The sequence below is a fragment of the Strongylocentrotus purpuratus genome, unplaced genomic scaffold (assembly GCF_000002235.5).
Source record: "Strongylocentrotus purpuratus isolate Spur 01 unplaced genomic scaffold, Spur_5.0 spur5_scaffold_15, whole genome shotgun sequence".
NCBI lineage: Eukaryota > Metazoa > Echinodermata > Echinoidea > Camarodonta > Strongylocentrotidae > Strongylocentrotus > Strongylocentrotus purpuratus.
Window position 1 is genome coordinate 8,964,885 of NW_022145600.1, and position 22,615 is coordinate 8,987,499.

General features: G+C 39.0%; 1 protein-coding gene across 1 annotated transcript; it reads left to right on the forward strand.

Annotated features, from left to right (window-relative positions):
- Nucleotides 1-12,287: 12,287 nt before the first annotated feature.
- LOC582507 lies at nt 12,288-22,615 on the forward strand. The gene is made up of 4 exons (XM_030985511.1): nt 12,288-12,744; nt 19,372-19,562; nt 20,119-20,190; nt 21,130-22,615. The coding sequence occupies exons 1-4, from the start codon at nt 12,440-12,442 to the stop codon at nt 21,354-21,356; spliced, it is 795 nt and encodes a 264-aa protein (XP_030841371.1). The 5' UTR covers nt 12,288-12,439; the 3' UTR covers nt 21,357-22,615.

Below are 22,615 nucleotides of genomic sequence, written 5' to 3' on the forward strand. Positions count from 1 at the left end.
TTGTTTTTAATTTAAAAATAATAATAATAATAATAATAATTACCAATGGCTGACCTAAAAAGGTTGACCTTACCCCCCCCCCCCCCCCCCCAACGAAGCAAAATGTCAAATTTTCAAATTTCGAGACCAAAACACAAAAAGTGTCCTCGTACTCGTTGTACCGTTCCTGACTCTTAATCCTCGTGTGAATTCAGTCCCCCCCCCCCCTCTCCCTCCCGCGCGAAGCGCGTAAGCTTTGATATTTCATTTAATTACTAGAGAAACAAGGCGATTTGTTGAACCGTTCTCGACTCTTAATCCTCGTCCTGAGTCGTCTAAATTCAGTTTCCCCCTCCCGCGCGAAGCGCGGAAGCTTTGACGTTTCATTTAATTACTAGAGAAACAAGGCGATTCGTTGAACCATTCTTGACTCTTAATCCTCGTCCTGAGTCGTCTGAATTCAGTTTACCCCCCCCCTTCCCGTGCCAAGCGCTGAAGCTTTTACGTTTCATTAAATCATTAGAGAAAGAAGACGATTCGTATTACCATTCTCGAAAATAATCCTTGTCTGAATTCAGTCCTCCCCCTCCCCCCTCTTGCGAGAAGCGCGGAAGCTTTTACGTTTCATTAAATCATTAGAGAAAGAAGACGATTCGTTGCACCGTTCTCGAAAATAAACCTCGTCTGAAGTCAGTTTACCCCCCCCCCCCCCCCACCCCCCTCCTCCCGCGCGAAGCGCGAAAGCTTTTACGTTTCATTAAATCATTATAGAAAGAAGACGATTTGTTGTACCGTTCTCGACTCTTAATCCTCGTCTGAATTCAGTTACCCCCCCCCCTCTTGCGCGAAATGCGGAAGCTTTGAAATTTCATTAAATTATTAGAGAAAGAGGACGATTCGTTGTACCGTTCTCGAAAATAAACCTCGTCTGAAGTCAATTTACCCCCCCCCCCTCTTGCGCGAAACGCGGAAGCTTTGACGTTTCATTAAATTATTAGAGAAAGAAGACGATTCGTAATACCATTCTCGACTCTGAATTTCAAAAATGGTTTTTGTCTGCTCCTTTTTCTTCCTACGTCCTCTTCCTTTTCTCTCCTTTTTTTTTTTTTTTGGCCGGCGTTTTTTTTTTTTTTTTTTTTTTTTTGGGGGGGGGGGGTGCGCCCCCATCGTCCCTATGGCTTCGCGCCCGCGGTCAGATGAACATATTTTGATACCTTGTCCACCCCCGGAAACTCAGTGGTTTTAGGCAATAAATTACGGTCAGATAACCATTCAGGGGCCCGCATTAGGGCGCCTGGTGGGGTCGAGGGTTCGGAAACCCCGGAATCTCAGGGGTTTTAGGCATTTGATTACGTTGTTGTTGTTGTTGTTGTTGTTGTTGTTGAGTTTATCGGCGCTATCCATCGATTCCGATGATTTCCGCCAGGCTGTGTGAGAGGGCGTCTTGCTCTCACTTCTGCTGCTCTACGTTTCTTTGATTATGATACTTGCCCGGTGTGTGAGATAAACATTAACATTACGGTTAGATGAACATATTTTTATACCTTATTTGTGACACTGGCAGGACACTGATTAGCGTGAGGTCCAGCGGGCGGAGCCCCCAGAACCTCAAGGGTTTAATCACTAAGTTAAGGTCAGAGGAATATCAAAGGGCCCGCCTTAGGGTCCTTGGATGGGGCAAGGGGGCAGAGCCCCCGGAAGCTCAGGGGTTTTGGGCGTTTAATTACAGTCAGATGAGCATTTTCTGATACCTTATTTTGTTGTGACACTGGCAGTTAACTATTTTTTCTTTCTTGCTCTCTTTCTTTCTATTTCTCTTTAATATACTTTTTCAAGGTAGGTCTTTTTCAAAAACAAACAAAAATCTTCCCCCCCCCTTTTTTGTCCCTTTTTCCCCCCTTTTTCCCCCTCCTTTTTTTCCTCCTTTTTTTCACAGGGGAGGGGGGAGGGGGGCGGTCCGCCCCTGGATCCGCCACTGGTATTTATTATAAAAGATAATTCAAAATGGGTGCCAAATATGAGAGCACTTGTGCATCAAACTATACCCAGTTGTGTAGTACATGTGACTTCCGCAAAAACCGAGAGTCTACGTATAGTATCCCTAACTTAAGGTTCATCTGTGAAAAAATTTAAAAGAAGCTATTTTCAACTGATTTGGGTAGGTATGGGTATGGACAACTACCAAAAAAAAGGAAGGAGGGATGGGGGTTGGGGAGAATTTTTTATTAGAGGTCAAAGGTCAATGACCTCTGCCTAAATCACTAAAATCGTATTTCAGCAACAAAATATGGTAAATATATGATCTTGGTGTCAAAATGCACAGGATTACGAAAGAAGATGACATAGAATAACTACTGACCCTTTGAATATAATCTTGACCTCCGGAAATGAGGTCAAAGGTCAAAAAACTATTTTTTCTCTAAAATGTCATATTTATAACAGTAAAATTAGCTTATCATATAAAAATGAGCACAAACAAATCAAAGAGGCTAATTTCAACTTATTTGGGCGGATATGGGGGTATGGGGGTTATTATTTATTCCAAGAGCAGAGGGGAAGGGGTAAATTCCTTTCTGAGGGTCAAGGGTCATTGACCTTGCACTAAAACACTATACATTGTATCTCAGCAACAAAATATGGTATATAGATGATCTTGGTGTCAAAATGCACAGGATTATGAAAGAAGATGATATAGAATAACTATTGACCCTTACAATAAAATCCTGACCTCCAAAATAGAGGTCAAAGGTAAAAAAATGTACATTTTGTCACTAAAATGCCCTATTGGTAATAGGAAAATAACAATATTATATAGAAATGAGCAACAAATCGAAGAAGCCAATTTCAACTTATGTGGCGGGTATGGGGGTTATTGTGTATTCCAAGAAGAGAGGAGGAGGGGGGGGGGGTTGCCTTTCTGAGGGTCAAAGGTCATTGACCCTGCACTAAAACACTAGAAATTGTATTTCAGCAATGGCATCTTTTACATAGGCCTCGATGATCTTGGTTTTAAAATGCACAGAAATATACTGGGAGATAAACAAAATATGAAATGGATTCTTCACCACCAAAATACGAGGTAAAAGGTCAATATGAGCGGAGGGAGGGGGGTGGGGGGGGGGGTAAGTTCATTAGTGTCAATTAGTTTGTGTATGTAAAGTATATGTGCATTTATAATCAACCATTTGCAGAATACTACTCACAACTTAAAACTTACAGTAACTATTGGCAACACAATACAAATTAATAGTACTCAGTCTGTTTCCTCTTCATCGCTACCAATAACTTCTTCTGCATCGTCCACAGCACACTCCACAATTGCAGATACACATGACATGCCAGCTTTCATGCAGCTGCATTTCACGTTTTGACACTGCTTCTCCCCTTCTTTGCAGTTGCAACAATTTCTTTAAGAAGGTTGTATGGCGCGATACCAACAGACAGCATCTTTGGTCTGAGTTTTCTGTTGGAATCTAACTCCTATCCTTTTCCTTTGGGATCAAGAATAGTGGTGTCAAGATGCTTCCATGTCACAACTTGAAGATGGGTTACTATTATTAAGGAGAGGAGTTTGGTGCACCTTGCAGAGAGTCATGTATACAGCAGAGAAAGTGATCAACAACATGTCAACAACTCTCCATTATTAGAGCGATTGGAACGAAAATGGACAAGCAACACTCCTATGATAGTCTCTCGTAGATGCCGAAATCTTTTCTTGCAAAAGGAGCTGAACCCGGTCCTTCACAATGGATCGCATAAGATGAGGAAACCAAAAAAGCATGAATTTGGCAATACGCTCAAGGAAACAGCTACAAAAGTTGACTTGGACATAAACAGCAAGATGCATGTTGTTGATGGAGGGTGGTTACTTTATCAGGTAAAGTGGTCCAGCGGTGCAACCATCAAGACTTTAGTTGATACATACGGTATGTCAGGATTATGTTCGAAACAAATTCAAGGATGCTACTGTAGTGTTTGATGGCTACGGGGAAGAATCGTCAACGAACGATCATGAACATATGCGCCGCCTGGTTGGGAAGAAGGTTTCTTCGGACATGAGCGTCACACCGGACTATATCATGTGACAAAGAGGTTTTCCTGGCAGATGAGCCTTAATCACAATGATATCTGCAGGGATGGCAAGCCACAATATCACTGTACGCCAAGCAAAATATGATGGTGACACGCTGATCGTTAGGTCTGCAATAGACATGGTCGGAAGTGTGAATTCCCCAGTTGTTGTTGTTGCCCAGGACACCAATATTTTGATATTGCTCTGCTATCATAGGCCTATCCACTGTACTCATTTGTATTTCCAAGCAGTCTTTGATGGTCTTTCGACATCTGTAGCATAGACAAAGAAGAGTTCCTCTTCATGTATGGCTGGTCTGGAAACGACACTGTTTCATGTATTCATGGACATACCAGATTTGCTCTCTACAAATGTAGATTTCCTGCCAGTGTCATTACTGCATTCACAAGCAACACTTAAACCGACTCCACAATTCGAACAGCTGGGTTAAAAGTAATGCAGATCGCATAATTGTGGCTCTGGGATATTACCCTAGAAAAGTCTTGCCTATGAAATTCAAAAAGGAAGCAGTCAAGGACAAAATCGATCCTCACCGCCTTCCACCAACGGAAGATGCAACAGCTCAACATTCCCTTCGTGACCATCTTCAAGTTGTGGTATGGAAGCATCTTGACACCTCTTTTCTTGATCCCAAAGGAAAAGGATGGGAGTTAGATTCCAAAAGAAAACTCAGACCAGAGATGCTGTATGTTGGTATCGGGCCAGACAACCTTCTTAAAGGAATTTGTTGCAACTGCAAAGAACGGGAGAGGCAGTGTCAAAACATGAAATGCAGCTGCATGAAAGCTGGCATGTCATGTGTATCTGCATGTGGAGTGTGCTGTGGACATTGATCCGATGGAACAGAAAGCATAGATGCAGAAGTTATTGGTAGCGATGAAGAGGAAACAGACTGAGTACTATTAATTTGTATTGTGTTGCCAATAGTTACTGTAAGTTCTAAGTTGTGAGTAGTATTCTGCAAATGGTTGATTATATTAATGCACATATACTTTACATACACAAACTAATTGACACTAATAAACTTTCACCCCCCCCCCCCCCCCTGCTCATTTTGACCTTTTACCTCGTATTTCGGTGGTGAAGAATCCATTTCATATTTCGTTTATCTCCCAGTATAATTCTGTGCATTTTGACACCAAGATCATCGAGGCCTATGTAAAAGATGCCATTGCTGAAATATAATTTCTAGTGTTATAGTGCAGGGTCGATGACCTTTGACCCTCATAAAGGAAATTTCCCCCTCCTCCTCTCTTTTTGGAATTAATAATAACATTCCCATCACATTACGTTGAAATTAGCCTCTTCGAATTGTTTGTGCTCATTTTTACATAATATAGTCATTTTCCTGTTACTATTAGGACATTTTAGTGATAAAACGTATATTTTTTACCCTGACCTCATTTTTGAAGGTCAGGATTTTATTGTAAGGGTCAGTTGTTATTCTATGTCATCTTCTTTCGCAATCTTGTGCATTTTGACACCAAGATCACCTATATACCCTATTTTGTTGCAGAGATACAATGTATAGTGTTTTAGTGCAAGGTCAATGACCTTTGACCCTCATTAAGAAAATTTACCCCTTCCCCTCTGCTCTTGGAATAAATAATAACCCTCATTCCCCCATATCCGCCAGAAATAAGTTGAAATTAGCCTCTTTGATTTGTTTGTGCTCATTTTTATATGACATGCTAATTTTACTGTTATAAATATGACATTTTAGAGATAAAATAGTTTTTTGACCTTTGACCTCATTTCCGGAGGTCAAGATTTTATTCTAAGGGTCAGTAGTTATTCTATATCATCTTTTTTCGTAATCCTGTGCATTTTGACACCAAGATCATCTATATACCATATTTTGTTGCTGAAATACAATTGTTAGTGATTTAGGCAGAGGTCATTGACCTTTGACCTCTAATAAAAAATTCTCCCCAACCCCCATCCCTCCTTCCTTTTTTTTGGTAGTTGTCCATACCCATACCTACCCAAATCAGTTGGAATTAGCTTCTTTTAAATTTTTTCACAGATTGGCTCAATATGTGGCTAATTTAGGGTTACTAGTACGAGACCGACAATGTTAGTCTGAAGAACCCCATTTTCAGAAGGCCCACAATTATGATTGACATCTTGGCAAGGGTGTCGATTTGTATCCGTGGTTGGGGGGATGATAGATGCCAAAATATTTTCGGCAATGGATCAAAGCAACCAAGAGGTAGAAGCGTACGTGTGGCAGGTTACACCCCCTCCCCAAGCGCGTAGCCAGAATTTCATTTTAAGGGGCGGTAGTAAGCACGCGAAGCGCGCTCCCTAGGGTTGGGTGCAGGGAGAATGAGTTTCCCCCTAGCTCCCCCGCGAAGCGCGGAAACTTTGATTTCATTAAATTATTAGAGAAAGACGACGATTCGTAAAACAGTTCCCGACTCTTCATCCTTGTCTGAATCAGTTCCCCCCCCCCCGCGCTTCGCGCGGAAGCTCTGACGTTTCATTAGATCATTAAAGAAAGAAGACGATTCGATATATTATTATCCACTCTAAATCCTTGTCTGAATTCAGTTTCCCCGCTCCCGCGCAAAGCGCGGAAGCTTTGACGTTTCATTAGATTATTAAAGAAAATAAACGATTCGTTGTACCATTCTCGACTCTTAATCCTTGTCTAAATTCAGTTCACGCGCAAAGCGCGGAAGTTTTGACGTTTCATTAGATTATTAGAGAAAGAAAACGATTCGTTGTACCATTCTCGACTCTAAATCCTTGTATGAATTCAGTTTCCCCGCTCCCGCGCGAAGCGCGGAAGCTTCCTCCTTGTCTCCGATCTCATCACAAATTCGTCACAGAGTTCATCTATGTTTACACTATCCAGGATTGTCTGATGTGCATTACAGATTGCTACTTTTGCGCTTCGCGCTTAGCTCGTAACTTTTTAAAGCTGCGTCTTTGCATTTGGCGCACTGCATTTCTATGATGCTGTTGATTGAACAAATTGAATAAATTCATCAATTCCTGATGAAGCTGTATGAGCGAGAATTCAATTTATTCTTGTCTCATTTACTTCATATATTATGTATGTATTATGAAAATGAGATAGCAAAATGTGTATATTGATGGTCATCTTGCGAGTAATAACCATTAACTACTCTCATCGGGCTCTCATCATTAATTTTTCTCTTCATTTTTTTTTTTTTGATGGTGAATTATTGGGGGGATGATTGTACAGGTCATCCCCCCACCTGAAATATTGGGGGGCGGGATATATCTGTTGCTGCTGCTGCCTACGCACATGATTCGGAATGCGAAGCCTTCAATTTCCCATGCTGCCTTCATCTTCATCATCGTCGTCGTCGTAGTGATTATGTCACATTAGTTTCATGTTCTGTATGATATGTATGATATGTATGATATGTTACAATTGCATGAATTTTGTATTTAAACACTGTTGTAAATAGCTGCTATTTTATGATATGAACAAATAAATTCCCTCGAAAGAGGATAAATAGAAAGAAAAAAAATCATCGTCGTCGTCATCGTCGTCACGATCACCGGGGACTTGTCAGAAGCTGTATTTGAAGAGTTTATCCGAGAGTTATGTCATGACACAAATAGATGGTTGCAGTTTTTATGAGCTGAAATAAACTGTAAAATTCATTTCCAGGAAACGAAAACTTAATCATCAAGTTAGGGTAAATCATTATGTTATGATAAAGATAAATATTCATGGTAATTGATGTAATATTTAAAGAAATATATTTTTGATGTACATAAGTATTGGTAATTATTGATTCCCTTTATTTTTCTTTATTTGTTAAACTTCTTCAAGGTTGACTATTTTTTTGAGGAAAAAAAAATCTATCGCATTTCTACCAAATAGTATGGGTCAGTATTTGGAATACCGAAATAAAATGGTAAAAATCAATGTTCAAGTCTGACAATGATTATTGAATCTTGACAACTGTACCCTACAGATTTTGCGATGTTTACCGAATCAAATTCCATGATTTTGGTTTCTATTGATCATGATTGTGTACGTCATTCATGTACGTCAATGAGTCTTTTATCATCCGTAAGCACCTGACCTTAAAAATATTGAACTCGAGTATTGAGCGTCCCTATGCCCTCCCCTTCTCTCTCTTTCGCCCTCTCTCTCCCTCTCTCTCTTTCGCCCTCCCTCCCTCTCTTTCGCTCGTTCTCACATTACTTTGTCAACTCTTTCTGTCTCTCGCTTTCTCTCCCTCTCTCTCTCTCTGTCACCTTTATTCATTTCACCTATTTAAAAGAAATGGAGGGGAGGGCGTGAAGGCAAACACGAAGATATAGTTAATACTACTTCTACTACTACTACTACTACTACTACTACTACTACTAGCTACATTAGTCGTATTGCGAATGATCCATCCAAGGGGATGTTCAAGACGTCTTCAAAGTACTATTATTACCTTAGCTTTAGCTCAGCTGACCTAAGGTGCTCAAAGCATTCAATGAATACATTCCTACTATATAGGTACCCATTTACTGCACCTGGACGGAGAGTGGTAAATTAATATTAACGTCTTGCCACAGAACATTACTGCCGCGGCAGGAGTGAAACTGTGAACCGTATGATCCACATTTAGGTGACATCCACTCACTTTAATATAGACCTTGGCACCTTTACATACCATTACAGTATTTGTGGTTTTATTTAGATACAAGATGAAAATGTATACATTTTGTCCGTTCTGAAACGTCTCGGTTTCAAATAATCATTAATACATATTTGTAAGCATTTCAAGACTCTATATTGTCTGGGCCGGACGCACTGGAGATCGTTGTGGCCATAGAAGAGAGAAATCATATCCCAGCTGGTCACCCGACTGTCAAAGTCGACATGGGTGACACCACAGGTTCACCAGACGGACGGCCCATGAGGCCAAAACCTTCGCTCTCGTGGACCCAATCTGATGGCGATTCCAAAGGTTCACGAGCCATTAAACACACATTGAGACCGAAGGCCCACAATAGTAGCCATAGAGGGTAAGGAGACCAACGAGGATAACCAGAAAAAAAGAGAAAAAGAAGAAAATAAAGGGAAACATGGAAAAGGGGAGCAAGGGAAAAGGAGATAGAACAAAGGGGAGAGGGGAAATACTACCTGAAAAGAAGACGGAACACCCGCCCCAACTGTAAAGTCCACTTACCTTGCATGTTGTATCGATTTAATATAGGCATAAGGCCTAAGCTATAACTCGGTGCCCTCTGGACCTATGTGTCGCCACTGCCCTTCGATACGATAATTTGGGTCTTATGGGCCTTCTGACAAAACTTTTATTTGGAAGTTTCACGAGACCGATATTCGTGGATCATTCGGTCTCCCGGGCCTCTGGGCCACTTTTATTATATGGTTACGTGATTCCACAACGTTATACTTAGATCACTAACAATTCTTGCGTCAAACATTTCCATGGGAACAGTTTTTTTAACCGCTTTGAAACACAGTCATGTATTGGTCCACCCACCTTCTTCAAATAGAACTGAAAAGAATGTTCAGGATGTTTTTGTATTTGTTTTTATTTCTTCTGACGTACGTCTGTATTGAAATTGGTGTTTGTTTTGACAATTTCTGAGTTCGTTAAGAATCAGGTTACACCATTCAAAACTTCTCCTTGTAAAACTCAACAATGAAATCATGTTTCTTTATGATTTAAATATAATTTATAGAACATCTAGAAAGCGCTTGCGTGCGTAAGTTCAGTGTTGCGTGAAGTTGATGAATACACCCCCCCCCCCCCCCCGAAATATAGTTTGCATTATCAAAATGGTGTCATGTACGTAACAACTATGCTATTTAATACATCAATGGTACAGATGTTCACCCGGGTATTCTGAGACCTAAGACTGTAATTATGAAGGGTAACATGGGTAAAGTGATATAGGTAGTGGTGGAATAAAGGAGAGGCACAACTGGCCTGTGCCCCTTCATATTCCATACCTCAGTCACACCGCCAAACCGACTTTAGGCCGACTCCAAACCGACCGATTCTTGGCCATGGACTTAAAGGTACTATGTCCCATTTGCAGGCCCAAAAAGTGAAAAGGTTAAACTCCAATGGCATTTGAAAGATAATACTAATTTAGCACTTCTGTCAAAACAAAAGGGCTTGAAAATGTCTTTTTGTGGGAAAATAACGAAGATTAGTTGTCAAAATAATCGGCAACAGTGATTGCAATCACTTAAGTAACTATTCTGATTTTCAGAACCTTGTACCGAATGGTCGCATGTTTTGTGCTGCGCAAAGACCCCATCGGTTTAATATTGGCCATTACAAGAAGTGGGTTATTGATGTAGCAAATGCTGCGTGTACCTGTTACAGCTCATTTACAGTGTATTATGTTATTAACAAAGAAAAAAAGAAGTCAGTCAGTCACTCAAAAGTGTCTGACAGTGAAGTCTATAAAGTAAACAGATTTCCTTGCATAATTTGTATACAAGGACACTGCTAATGTTTAAATTTTACAGATAGGGCATACATGACATATTCATGATTCCTGCAATGTTCTACAGAATTTGATTTTGGCTGCAAAAGGGACATGGTGTCTTTAATGTAATATTTTCGTTCGGTCTTTTGTCGGTTTGGTGTTGGTCTTTCGACCACTCCAAGGATATTGTGTCCTCCTTTTGTTTTTTAAACAAAATTCTGAACCCGCCTCTGGATAATAGACCTACGTCACCCTAGACACCTGTTGCTATGGATACCAGGGAATTACCCCACTACGTACCACTGTTTGCCTGGAACAAAGATGATGTCATTATTGACATAGTAGAAGATAAATTCTAAAAATTCAAATTGGCATAAAGAAGTGACGGTAATCAAAGGTAGGTCAAACTTTATGGTCCCTAGGCTAGCCTATACAAGTCCCTGGTAACTTTCAGAGACTGACTTGCAGTGGAATGAAGACATTTGATTCAAGCCAGATATTCAATCTGATCACGAAGAAGAGAACAAAGTATTGGAAAGAGGCAAGAAGTAGATTATGAAGACGTATTGTGAGAGACCGATAAGGAAGTTTTAATAATGTTAACTTCTAAAGTGGTGTGATTTTTAGAATAAAGTGACATTTACATGAAAATAGTATATCTAACTTGCTGTAGCGAAATTCTCAATATAATTATCCTCATGCAATATTGTTGATGACAAATTTTGCCCTTTTTTTGGGGGGGGGAGGGGCTAGAAGATTTGGGGGAGGGTCTTGATCCCCCTCCCCCACCAGCGTTTGTAGCATTGCTTGTGAAGTAGAATACAAAAAAAAACTGTCGGCGGTGACCCTTTAGTAGGGATACACTCGGGGTGATAGCAGCGGAGGCTAATTTCCCTAGAGCGTATAAAAACAGCCAGTCCTCTCGTAGCAGTCGATATCTCTATATTTTGATAACTACATGTATACCATTTATATTCACAAAGCGAACTTTTTTACGAGAGCAAATTGTATTTGAATGAGACCCAACACATTTGCAAAAGGTAGACAAGGTAGGAACAAAATGAATGGTTCGAAAATTCCAGAAGTTTTCCATTCATAAAGATCTATTGTTCGAATACAATGGTAATACTGATACAACAGTATAACAGTGTTAATGTGTGGAGCGCTAAATAGCCTCGTTCGAAGTCGCCCACTAGATTTTTTCTACCCCTCAACCCAGTCTCTTTTGGTCTTCCCAAGCTGTTTCATTAATTCTGATAAGATACCAGATAACTTGTCCTGGCTATTAAATACGTATCAGCGTAAAGCCATGATATTTTGAACTGAAGTATGTAAGATTTTCGAGAAAAGTGCCGACATGACCAGAATTTTTGATCAATTTTACAGAACGCCTAGAAATGTGGACGAGAAAATCACGTGGTCTTGTTCTGAATTTGTTCCTTTTGCTTGTCCTTTTACCAGAAGTTAATCTAGCTCAGTTAGACATGAGTCTAATAAAAAATAAAATTTAAAACAAACAGTCGGGACTTTATTTCCTTGTTCATATTTCATAGTTGAATTCATGTGAATTTCATTTACGACCCGCCTTTTCCCAATCTTCCTTTATTTAAATAGCAGCAGTCTGGCACAAAAACCTACAACTGTATACAAGTGACGTCAAACAAAGCTAATTACGTCACCTCTGCGAACGAAGCGGAAAACTTTTAGGAAATTTACGTTTGGTAAAAACTCGCCAAATTATTAGTTATCAGATCGCAAGAAGGTGTAGTTGGAAGAACACGTATTTACAAATCAATGTCACAGTGACTCATAGTAGGCCTAACATTAATTTAGTCATAGGGTAAATAGTAAACAAACAACATCTTCTCTTCTGGAAGAAACTGGTCACCCCCTTAACTCCGGGCCTTAACTTTTATCATGGATAAAGTATTAATTTGTGTTCTTTTGTGCGTGGGCTTGGGCGTAAATCACGTCCTCGCCTCGGTGTTCGCGGACCGCTTCGCCGCCGGAGGAGGAGGCCAGGCACGTGTCCCCGAGAAGGAGCCGGTACCCGAGTACCTCCAAGCGGTGGTCAGCTGCAAGTTGGGCGAGCCTCATCGACAATATCCAGAGTGCCGGTGTGGAGAACGAGTTGAGATCGTGCCAGAGGTCGAGATACCACTCGAAAGCTTGGGAGACTATCACGTCAGAGTTAAGCCCACTCACAAAGGCACGAGACACATGTAAGTTGTAGGCCTAGACCTTTCGTTATGTTTTGTTGCCTGACATTGATAAAATGGATTGCGTTTCGGTTTTAAAGAATCGATCGCACCTTTCTAGCATGAAATCGTTATTCATATTTTTCAAGGTAAGGATATGATATTGTAGGTGTTGCAGTGAAGCTTCATCGGTTCTGTTTGGAAGATTTGATATTGTTGATTCATAATTCCACATTCTTTTTTTTTCTCTATCATTGCCTTTTTAAATCAGGGGAAAAAACAATCCTGCACACCAATTTACCACACTGTGAACATTTTATGATGTTGGCTTTAAGTTTAAACTATTTTGGCAAATTGCTCACACTGTGTCTTCACGCCAGTTGCTTTAAAAGTATTCCAAGTACTCTTTGTCAAAACCTAATGTGTATATCTCACTGTACAGTGAGATTGTATTTATGGCATCAATGTGTTTTCCACTGTGTGACTGGGTGTAAGGATGTGATAGTGTGAAAATGGTGTGTTTACATTATGGAAGTGTTCCCAGTGTGTGACAATGTATGGCCACAGAGGGAATCACAGTGGGAGTACATCAACGTGTGAACACAGAGATTATTTGCAACACTTTCACAACGCTGGCAATGTTAAAATAACGAATTCAAACTGTACATGGCCAACTGTGGTCTATACACTACTGACACTGTGTGATTATATTGTTAACTTAACAAAAATGTTCACAGTATTTTAACACCTTAATTGTTTGACATTATGTGGTCACATAGGAAACTGCAGTACAATGTCTCCACAGTGACAATTTACAACACTTTCACAGTATTGACAATGTTAAGACACTGTGTCCACACTGTAGGACATATTTATTACAGCAGATTCTATAAATCACAAACGTAGAATACATGAATGAACTTTTTATCATCTGGATCACAAAATAATCTGAAGAGAGGAAAGGAGATTTCATGTTCACAAAGAACCAAAGTTGTTATAAATTTGTGTCACATTGAGCAAAACTTGCATTTTTAAAATGTTCATAATAAACAACTTATTTTCTATACCTTTGACCTAAAGAGTAGACTGCTATTGTGTGGGCCTAAAAGCAGGTCCAATGTTTTGTAAAATAGATTGTAAACCCTCAATTTACTCATGAAACACTATTCACCAAGTCTGAGGGCCTGGTTTGAGATATCAAAAGTTATGTTAAATTTAACGGAAGCCACAGCCAATACAATTAAAAAGAAACTATTTGCAAAGAACAGATTTGCGTACATTGATTTGCGTCAGACCGGTGTATCAACAATGGCGATAAGATACTGACAAAAAGATGAATGAATGAACTTTGAAACTCAGGTGACTCTCGACCTGGAACGAAACGATAGCAGTATGATTTATCAATAGCTTTACAAATATATAACTTATAAGAAATAGTCTGTCGTATTCAGACACATTTACAATTTGAGTTGTGTCCATAATCATGATGGTTTTACCCTGTCAGCTACTCTCAACCCAAAAGTAGGACCTGTATACTTGGACAAACTTTATTCATTCAATTATGACGATGAATTTAAAGCTTTTAAGCTGACGTATCAAATTAACAACAACAACCAAAAACAAATATATTGCATGGAAAAATATTCGTGTAGCAATGGGCTTTTTTTTTTCTTATCAAGTTTTCCTGCTCAGATGTAATTAATAGTATTACAATGGTTTCAAAGTTACCTTTCAAATCGATCGCAAGTCTTATGCCACAAGGAAATAATATCAAGTAGGAGAAGGATAACATATCATGGTGTCACTCAAGGTTCAGTCCTCGGGCCCATTTTGTTTTTGTTATATTAATGATATACCATCTTCTACTAAATATTTTGAATTTAGATTATTTGCTGATAATTCAAATCTATTTCATACTTTTGATAAAAGACAGAAAGAAATTAATATGAATGAGGTAAATATAAAATTTGTGGAAGTCCAAAAATGGTGTTTTGTTAACAAGTTGACAATGAACTTAAAGAAAACAAACTCTATGCTCATAAAGAGACAAAGGCAATTATGTGAAATTAGGGGTATATTGAAACTCAGTGATAAAGTGATAGAGTCAGTTTATCATTTTCGTAGGAATTACAATCGATGAAACCTTGATGTATTAACTGTTTAATTGTTGTTATTTTGTTCCCACTTGAATACATTTGTAACATTGTGTTATGTTGTTAATAAATTCAAATTCAATTAAAAAACTTCAATGGAAACAGCAAATGTATTAATGCTCATGTCTTTGCACCTTTTTTGCAACTATAAACTGATCAACTCCTGATTTGATAGACTGTTCCAAAAACTACTTTAACACTGTTCATTCGGTAATATCTATTGATAGAATGCTATACCATAAACATGTACTACTATTTGCTTTTCCATTGTGTGGATAGGTATAATCACGGTATCATTGACGTCAAATGACGTAGGTAAATCTTTATGTTTGCTTCATGTTGGGATTTTTTAATCTGACATGCTATAATCTGGGATCTATAGAACAAAGTGCTGAAGTTGCTGAAATATGATAAGCCATAATATAAGATAGAACCACACCCTTAGATCTTAATATGGGTCAAACTCGTGTCAAATTCGTCGAATGCCTTATTTGGAAGTACTACAATAACTATCATTAACTTTGTAGTTCGTTCTATTATTTTATTTTCATTACAAACATCTTAAAATATACAAGAAAATCAATGATTTGAATTATCAAATTGAAGTTGCCATAGAGTTTCGATTGTTTGTTTGTGTTATTCTTGGTGTTGCACGGTTGTGCATTGAGCACCCCTCTCCTCTGTTCTTTGAATAGAAAGTGTACATCTCCATGTCGAGAGAAAAGAAAGGAACAAAACTTTGGAACCAAAATTTTCGCTCACATTTATCTTTTTAACTATGTAAGTTTTTTTTTAAACAAAATTATGGCGTGACGCCTGCTTGACAACTATTGTTCACTGCGTGGTCTTGCCAGAATAATTATTGTTGGAAATGCTCCACTGAATATGAATAAAGGTTACCTTGACAATGACTACAAGTACCAACGTCACTGGTTTTACATCCTGCATATTCTAAATTCATTTGAAATGTATTTTCTAGGCCTGGGTTCTCGGCTAACAGAACAAATGGATTTCCAGGGAAACTTATGACGCCTGATCTTTCCATTATTTACGCCTTAAAAGGGCTTAGAACATCGGTCAAGTTCATAAATAGATTAAAAGAACGACACAAGTCAATAGTGAGATCTGATTGAACAATGCTCTTTAGCTATAAACATAGGTCATCGTAGTTAAATCCAATAGCGACAGCGATTACGTAGTGCAAAACTTCAAAAACTGTCACCTTTCTTTCTAATCCAGATCATAATTGCGTCAATGGCTCTGTTGAATTACATTATTTTGAAGATAAAATATTCAAACTTGATCAAAATCATGAACATTGATATGAAACAAATTATAATATTATGGTAATTTATGATCACAAATAACAAATTCGTCACACCCTTATACTAAACCAATAACTTAAACACCCTTTTAACTATGAACTGCATGTAAATGGATCTATGCTTCTTCCGAACTGTTTAATTGACCTGGGGTCGATGGTTTCATTTCCGGCATTCAAGTTCATAGTAATTACAACCATCTGTGGGCGTCATGACAAACCCCGTTTTTATATTCTTTGTACTGTAGTAAACGTCAGCTTCTGACAAGTTCCCTTTAGTTCCCTTGTTGTAGAATTTCCTGTTCCTTGTTTAAGTTCGCGGAAGAAATTAAAGGCTTCACATTCAGAGTCATTCGCACAAAATACACGTAAATTTTACCTTTTTTTGGAGATGCCCCCCCCCCCCCTGGCGCACGATATTCAAATTTCAGCACACTAAATTTCAAATTGATTTCAAATTTGGCCCCCCTCCCTAAGACATCCTGGATCCGCACCAGGCGCGGATCCACGTGGCGATTTTCCCTACCTGCCCCCCATCTAGCCCCAAAAACTGTTTTTAAAAAATAGGATAATAACGTAAATTTAACCTTTTTTTTTAAACAAAAACAAAAGCGGCCCCCCCCCCCAAGAAGAACAACTAATTTTGTTTTCGCCCACACCAAAAAAAATATTAGTCGTTCTTCTTTCCATCACCCCCCCCCCCACCTCCAGTGTATTCACCTGCTGGATGAATCGCTGCTAAATGGGGGGGGGGGGGGGGGGGGGGGGGGGGGGGGGGGGGGGTAAGAGGACACTTTTTTTTTTTTTTTTTTGGTCTCGAAATTTGAAAATTTGACATTTTGCTCCGTTGGGGGGGGGGGGGTAAGGTCAGCTTTTTTAGGTCAGCCATGGGAATTTTTTTTTTTTTTTTTTTTTTTTTTTTAAATAAAAAAAAAAAAAAAATGCAAAGGGGGGGGGGGTTTACACACAGAAAAATACCAAAGGGGGAGGTTTAACCCCCCAACCCCCCCCCCCCCCTGTGTACGCGCCTGGGTACAACACAGTGTGGTACTTGAGACGAAGATGACTAATTGGAGGGTACAAAACAGTGTGGTACTTGTGACGAAGATTACTAATTTGAGGGTACAAAACAGTGTGGTACTTGAGACGAAGATGACTAATTGGAGGGTACAACACAATGAGGTACTTGTGACGAAGATGATTAATTGGAGGGTACAACACAGTGTTGTACTTGTGACGAAGATGACTAATAGGAGGGTACAAAACAGTGTGGTACTTGAGACGAAGATGACTAATTGGAGGGTACAAAACAGTGTGGTACTTGTGACGAAGATGACTAATTGGAGGGTAGAACACAGTGTGGTACTTGTGACGAAGATGACTAATTGGAGGGGACAAAACAGTGTGGTACTTGTGACGAAGATGACTAATTGGAGGGTACAACACAGTGTGGTACTTGTGACGAAGATGACTAATTGGAGGGTACAAAACAGTGTGGTACTTGAGACGAAGATGACTAATTGGAGGGTACAACACAGTGAGGTACTTGTGACGAAGATGATTAATTGGAGGGTACAACACAGTGTTGTACTTGTGACGAAGATGACTAATAGGAGGGTACAAAACAGTGTGGTACTTGAGACGAAGATGACTAATTGGAGGGTACAAAACAGTGTGGTACTTGTGACGAAGATGACTAATTGGAGGGTAGAACACAGTGTGGTACTTGTGACGAAGATGACTAATTGGAGGGGACAAAACAGTGTGGTACTTGTGACGAAGATGACTAATTGGAGGGTACAACACAGTGTGGTACTTGTGACGAAGATGACTAATTGGAGGGTACAAAACAGTGTGGTACTTGAGACGAAGATGACTAATTGGAGGGTACAACACAATGAGGTACTTGTGACGAAGATGATTAATTGGAGGGTACAACACAGTGTTGTACTTGTGACGAAGATGACTAATAGGAGGGTACAAAACAGTGTGGTACTTGAGACGAAGATGACTAATTGGAGGGTACAAAACAGTGTGGTACTTGTGACGAAGATGACTAATTGGAGGGTAGAACACAGTGTGGTACTTGTGACGAAGATGACTAATTGGAGGGGACAAAACAGTGTGGTACTTGTGACGAAGATGACTAATTGGAGGGTACAACACAGTGTGGTACTTGTGACGAAGATGACTAATTGGAGGGTACAAAACAGTGTGGTACTTGAGACGAAGATGACTAATTGGAGGGTACAACACAATGAGGTACTTGTGACGAAGATGATTAATTGGAGGGTACAACACAGTGTTGTACTTGTGACGAAGATGACTAATAGGAGGGTACAAAACAGTGTGGTACTTGAGACGAAGATGACTAATTGGAGGGTACAAAACAGTGTGGTACTTGTGACGAAGATGACTAATTGGAGGGTAGAACACAGTGTGGTACTTGTGACGAAGATGACTAATTGGAGGGGACAAAACAGTGTGGTACTTGTGACGAAGATGACTAATTGGAGGGTACAACACAGTGTGGTACTTGTGACGAAGATGACTAATTGGAGGGTACAAAACAGTGTGGTACTTGAGACGAAGATGACTAATTGGAGGGTACAACACAATGAGGTACTTGAGACGAAGATGACTAATGACTCACTTAGGTGGACAAACGCGCTGTAAAAACGTGATAACAGAGATATTAGTTTCTTCATTTGACACATATTCACATGTACAAAACTATGTGCGAAGTGTGACTATACAATTGGCGTCTTTTTAAAACCATTTAATTATAGGGTTTACAGAGAAGACATTCTCAAAGGTTATGACAGTTTTAAAAGCAATGACGTTCATGTATGGTGAGCTACGGAGATATAAACTCAACCAGAGTAAAAATAGTTGAACCAGAATTTTTTTTAAATGGTATTAATTGTCGTTTAAAAAACTAATTTATAATGACAATGATGACTAGATTGCGAGAGTGTTATTAGGTAGTATATAACTTTATTTCAAGAGCGTAAAACTTAATACACTGAAAAGAAAACTGCATGTACTACATTACTTCAAGAATTTCCTTTCTGATCATTCATGCAACAACAGAAGCATCCAATTTGCATTTATTGTGAACTCCCTTCGAATGGTCTATCTTATCTTTTTCATTTTTCTTTCTTTATCTTAATACAGCTACTACCACTGCCTGTTCTGTAGCCAGTGCCTCGATGGCGTTCGCACCCTGTCTAATTGTTCTAGAATGATAGATACTCAATGCACAACATCTTGTATTAAAGCAACCGATATCTTTGACAAGGGTAGAAAGGCCTGTGTCCCAGACCCGCGATTCAAGGAAGATACAACGAAATCGGCTGATCAAACAAGTAAGACACTTTCTTTTTCTTTTATATAAGTCGTAAGAAATCAATGAATAGATTAAAAGAGAATAAACGTAAGCGAAATGTTTTCCAGAAAGAACAAATCTAGCAAAACCATCCTCGTAACTCCCGATATTGGATTATTTGACAGCCACAAGGTAAATGAAGAAAAGTTGTAAGGAAACATAACCTCGTAGATCCTACCTTGCCTGATTTTATAGGCCTAGTTTTATCCTAATACTGCAAAGAAAGGTTACTTGATCTTGGATTTGTCACACACACACACACACACACACACACAAGTGACACAACAACAACAACAAAATCTTTGAAAAAATCCGGACCAAAATAAATAGTTTATTGTATTTCTTGTCATCCCAATTCATGAGGAAGAAAAAAAATCCACGTTGATGCCCGTTTTCAATTCCACTTTTTTAAAACCGTGGATGAATAATTAGCGGGGGCAATACAACCCAGTTTTACAGGTATACGAAAGGATATGATTAATTGACACTAATTTCAATGTGTTGTAATATGCGTTTTGCATTATTTCGTTTTCCAGATTTAGTGGATGAAGGTGGAGTACAGACAGAGGGAGAAAGGACGAATAAACCATCGTCGATGCAAAATTCAGGTAAGGATTACTATAAACACCAAGCTTGTGGATTTTTGGTTGATATGATCGTGTACTGGCCTACTTTAATACCAAATCCAATGAAAGATGAAGAAAACAGCTTTAAAAGTGGTAAAGAATTGGAGCAAGTATATGAAAATAGTTAAAGACAGAGAGAGAGAGAGAGAGAGAGAGAGAGTAGAGCGCCTGAACAACAAAATGGTCACCATTTCATGCAACTGTCACAAGTTTATGCCAACAAGTTCGCTTACATCCCGATGAAAGGAGTGATAATATTGAAAAATACGCTTTTTATTGAGATTTTGTCGAACTTCAGTTGGTTTCGTGAAAAAGTTTCCCATAAACAGTGTATTTATTTCAATGGTGTGGGTCCGTATCCCACTGCTGCCATCACGTCATTGGCAAATGATTGGAGCAGAAGCTGGGCATCGGATTTGGTTATCATTTTCACTGCTGTGTAATGACCAAAATTTAAACAAATTCCATCGTCTAAAGGTTGGCTTATTACATGTCAGGGCGGAAAAATGGCTAGGCAAAAAGAAGAAAAAGGGTAAAATGGAAAAGATAGAGGAGGGAGTTCGAATGTGGGAGGCGAGAGGAGAGTGAGAAGACAAAAAGGTAGAGCAAAATGGAGAAAGGGGATTTCAAAGGGGGTAGAAATAAAAGGAGAAGAGAGAAACAGAAACAAAAAGGACAGGAAGGTATAAAATTGGAAATACATAGAAAGGAAAAGTCGAAAAATGGAAGAAAAAGTGAAAGGATGGAGGGAGGGAAAATAACATGTACGTGTGTGATTAGACATTAGAGGTGTCTGTCTCGAGAGAAAAGTACTACATTCCATTGATTAATTATCATATCTGTATTTCAGACTACCCTGTGCATATAGACTGCAAAAACAATTGTATCTAAACCAAATAAACTTTTCCATTTTGTGCACAGACAATCACAATCCGAATGGTTCCTCCGGCAAATTGCTGTTCCTCGCTGACGACAAATACCTCCTGATCGTAGGCGGGGCCCTCGTCGTCGCCGTAGTCATTGTCCTGATTGTCAACATTTTCATCTGCAAGTACTTCTACCATAAAAAAAAGCGCGACCAGGAAAAAGATCAGGAAAAAGAGAAAATGCTGCCGTCGGCATCGAATAACCCTGTGATCGATGTGTGAAGGTAACGATGATCAGTCCTTGTTTTCACGAAGTGACGGTAGTGAGGAAAATCGTAACGCAAAGTGAATGCAATTTTTTTTCACTACCGTCACTTCGTGAAAACAGCGACGCTGTCGTCTTCACAAACCAACTTGATCTTGCCATTATCCTGCCTCTAGAGATGCTGCGATTGATAGGACCATTTCGGGACAGAATGAAACAGATACATGAAAAGGATGCTCCGACATCTGTTTTTTTTATATTTCGTAAAAAGTATAGTGTTAGGGTGACGGTTGCAACTAGGTTTTTAGTTTAGGATTAAGTTAGGGTTAGTTATAATCTTTGATTCAGGTTTAAAGTTAGAGTTGGGTTAGTGTTGGAAATCGCCGCGGGGCAATTGTTACAGGAGTCAGTGTCGTGGAAGCAGATAACCGAGAAGAGAGCGTTACACCATATAGTTTGGAGCGTACTTTTTAGTTTAGGATATAAAGATAATAAATGTATTTAACCTCTTGTTGGAGTCGATCTAGCAATGACACGGAAAGCAAGATAATTACAAAAGTAAGAGATGAAGACAAGGCCCAAATAGATATTTCTTAAAGGGTTGTCAAATTAAGGATTAATCTGTTTTCTACTTGATTTTCCCGTCTTAGAAATGTAAACAATAAAGACAATTTTATTCAAAACCCTCCTCATTAAATACCACAAAAATCTTTCTGATTTCTTATAGTAATCCTTATTGTATAGTTTAACTTACGCATGATTAGATTCATGCACCACTTCATTCAACACAAATCATTTGATCTAGAGATTTTAAGAGGTACCTTTAAACCAAATAGAAGTTGTCATTGAAAAGAAATGAAAGAACCCATTTATTGGGATGTGAGATATCATTCTCCATGTGGTTCACCCTGCTTGAACTATCGTCAAACTGACGTATTCAGTAACATGTTCGTTTTAAACCGTTTTTTTGTTGTTGTTATTGTTCCACATCCCACGTAACAAGATTGCATCATATTTAAGTTTCAACAAGAGAATGCAATAAGAAAACAACGATAGATATAAAACTTAGAGAAATAATAATGTGAATAATGTGAAATATGGGGAACATAATGGTTCCCGAATAAAATGCAAACAATATTGTAACTGAATTCGAAAGCAATAAAGAAAGACGTAAAGAACAAGTTTGAGTCACTGACACATAACAAGTAAACAAAAAAGTAATACATTTTTATAGGGTTTCATTAGGAATTATTTTCTTTTCCCGAACGAATTGATC

Excerpts from the sequence above, each read along its gene's own strand:
- LOC582507 (XM_030985511.1), top strand. The coding sequence starts at position 12,440 with ATGGATAAAGTATTAATTTGTGTTCTTTTGTGCGTGGGCTTGGGCGTA. Across the intron at positions 12,745-19,371 it reads CACAAAGGCACGAGACACAT|CTACTACCACTGCCTGTTCT; the intron begins GTAAGTTGTAGG and ends ATCTTAATACAG. Across the intron at positions 19,563-20,118 it reads GAAATCGGCTGATCAAACAA|ATTTAGTGGATGAAGGTGGA; the intron begins GTAAGACACTTT and ends TTCGTTTTCCAG.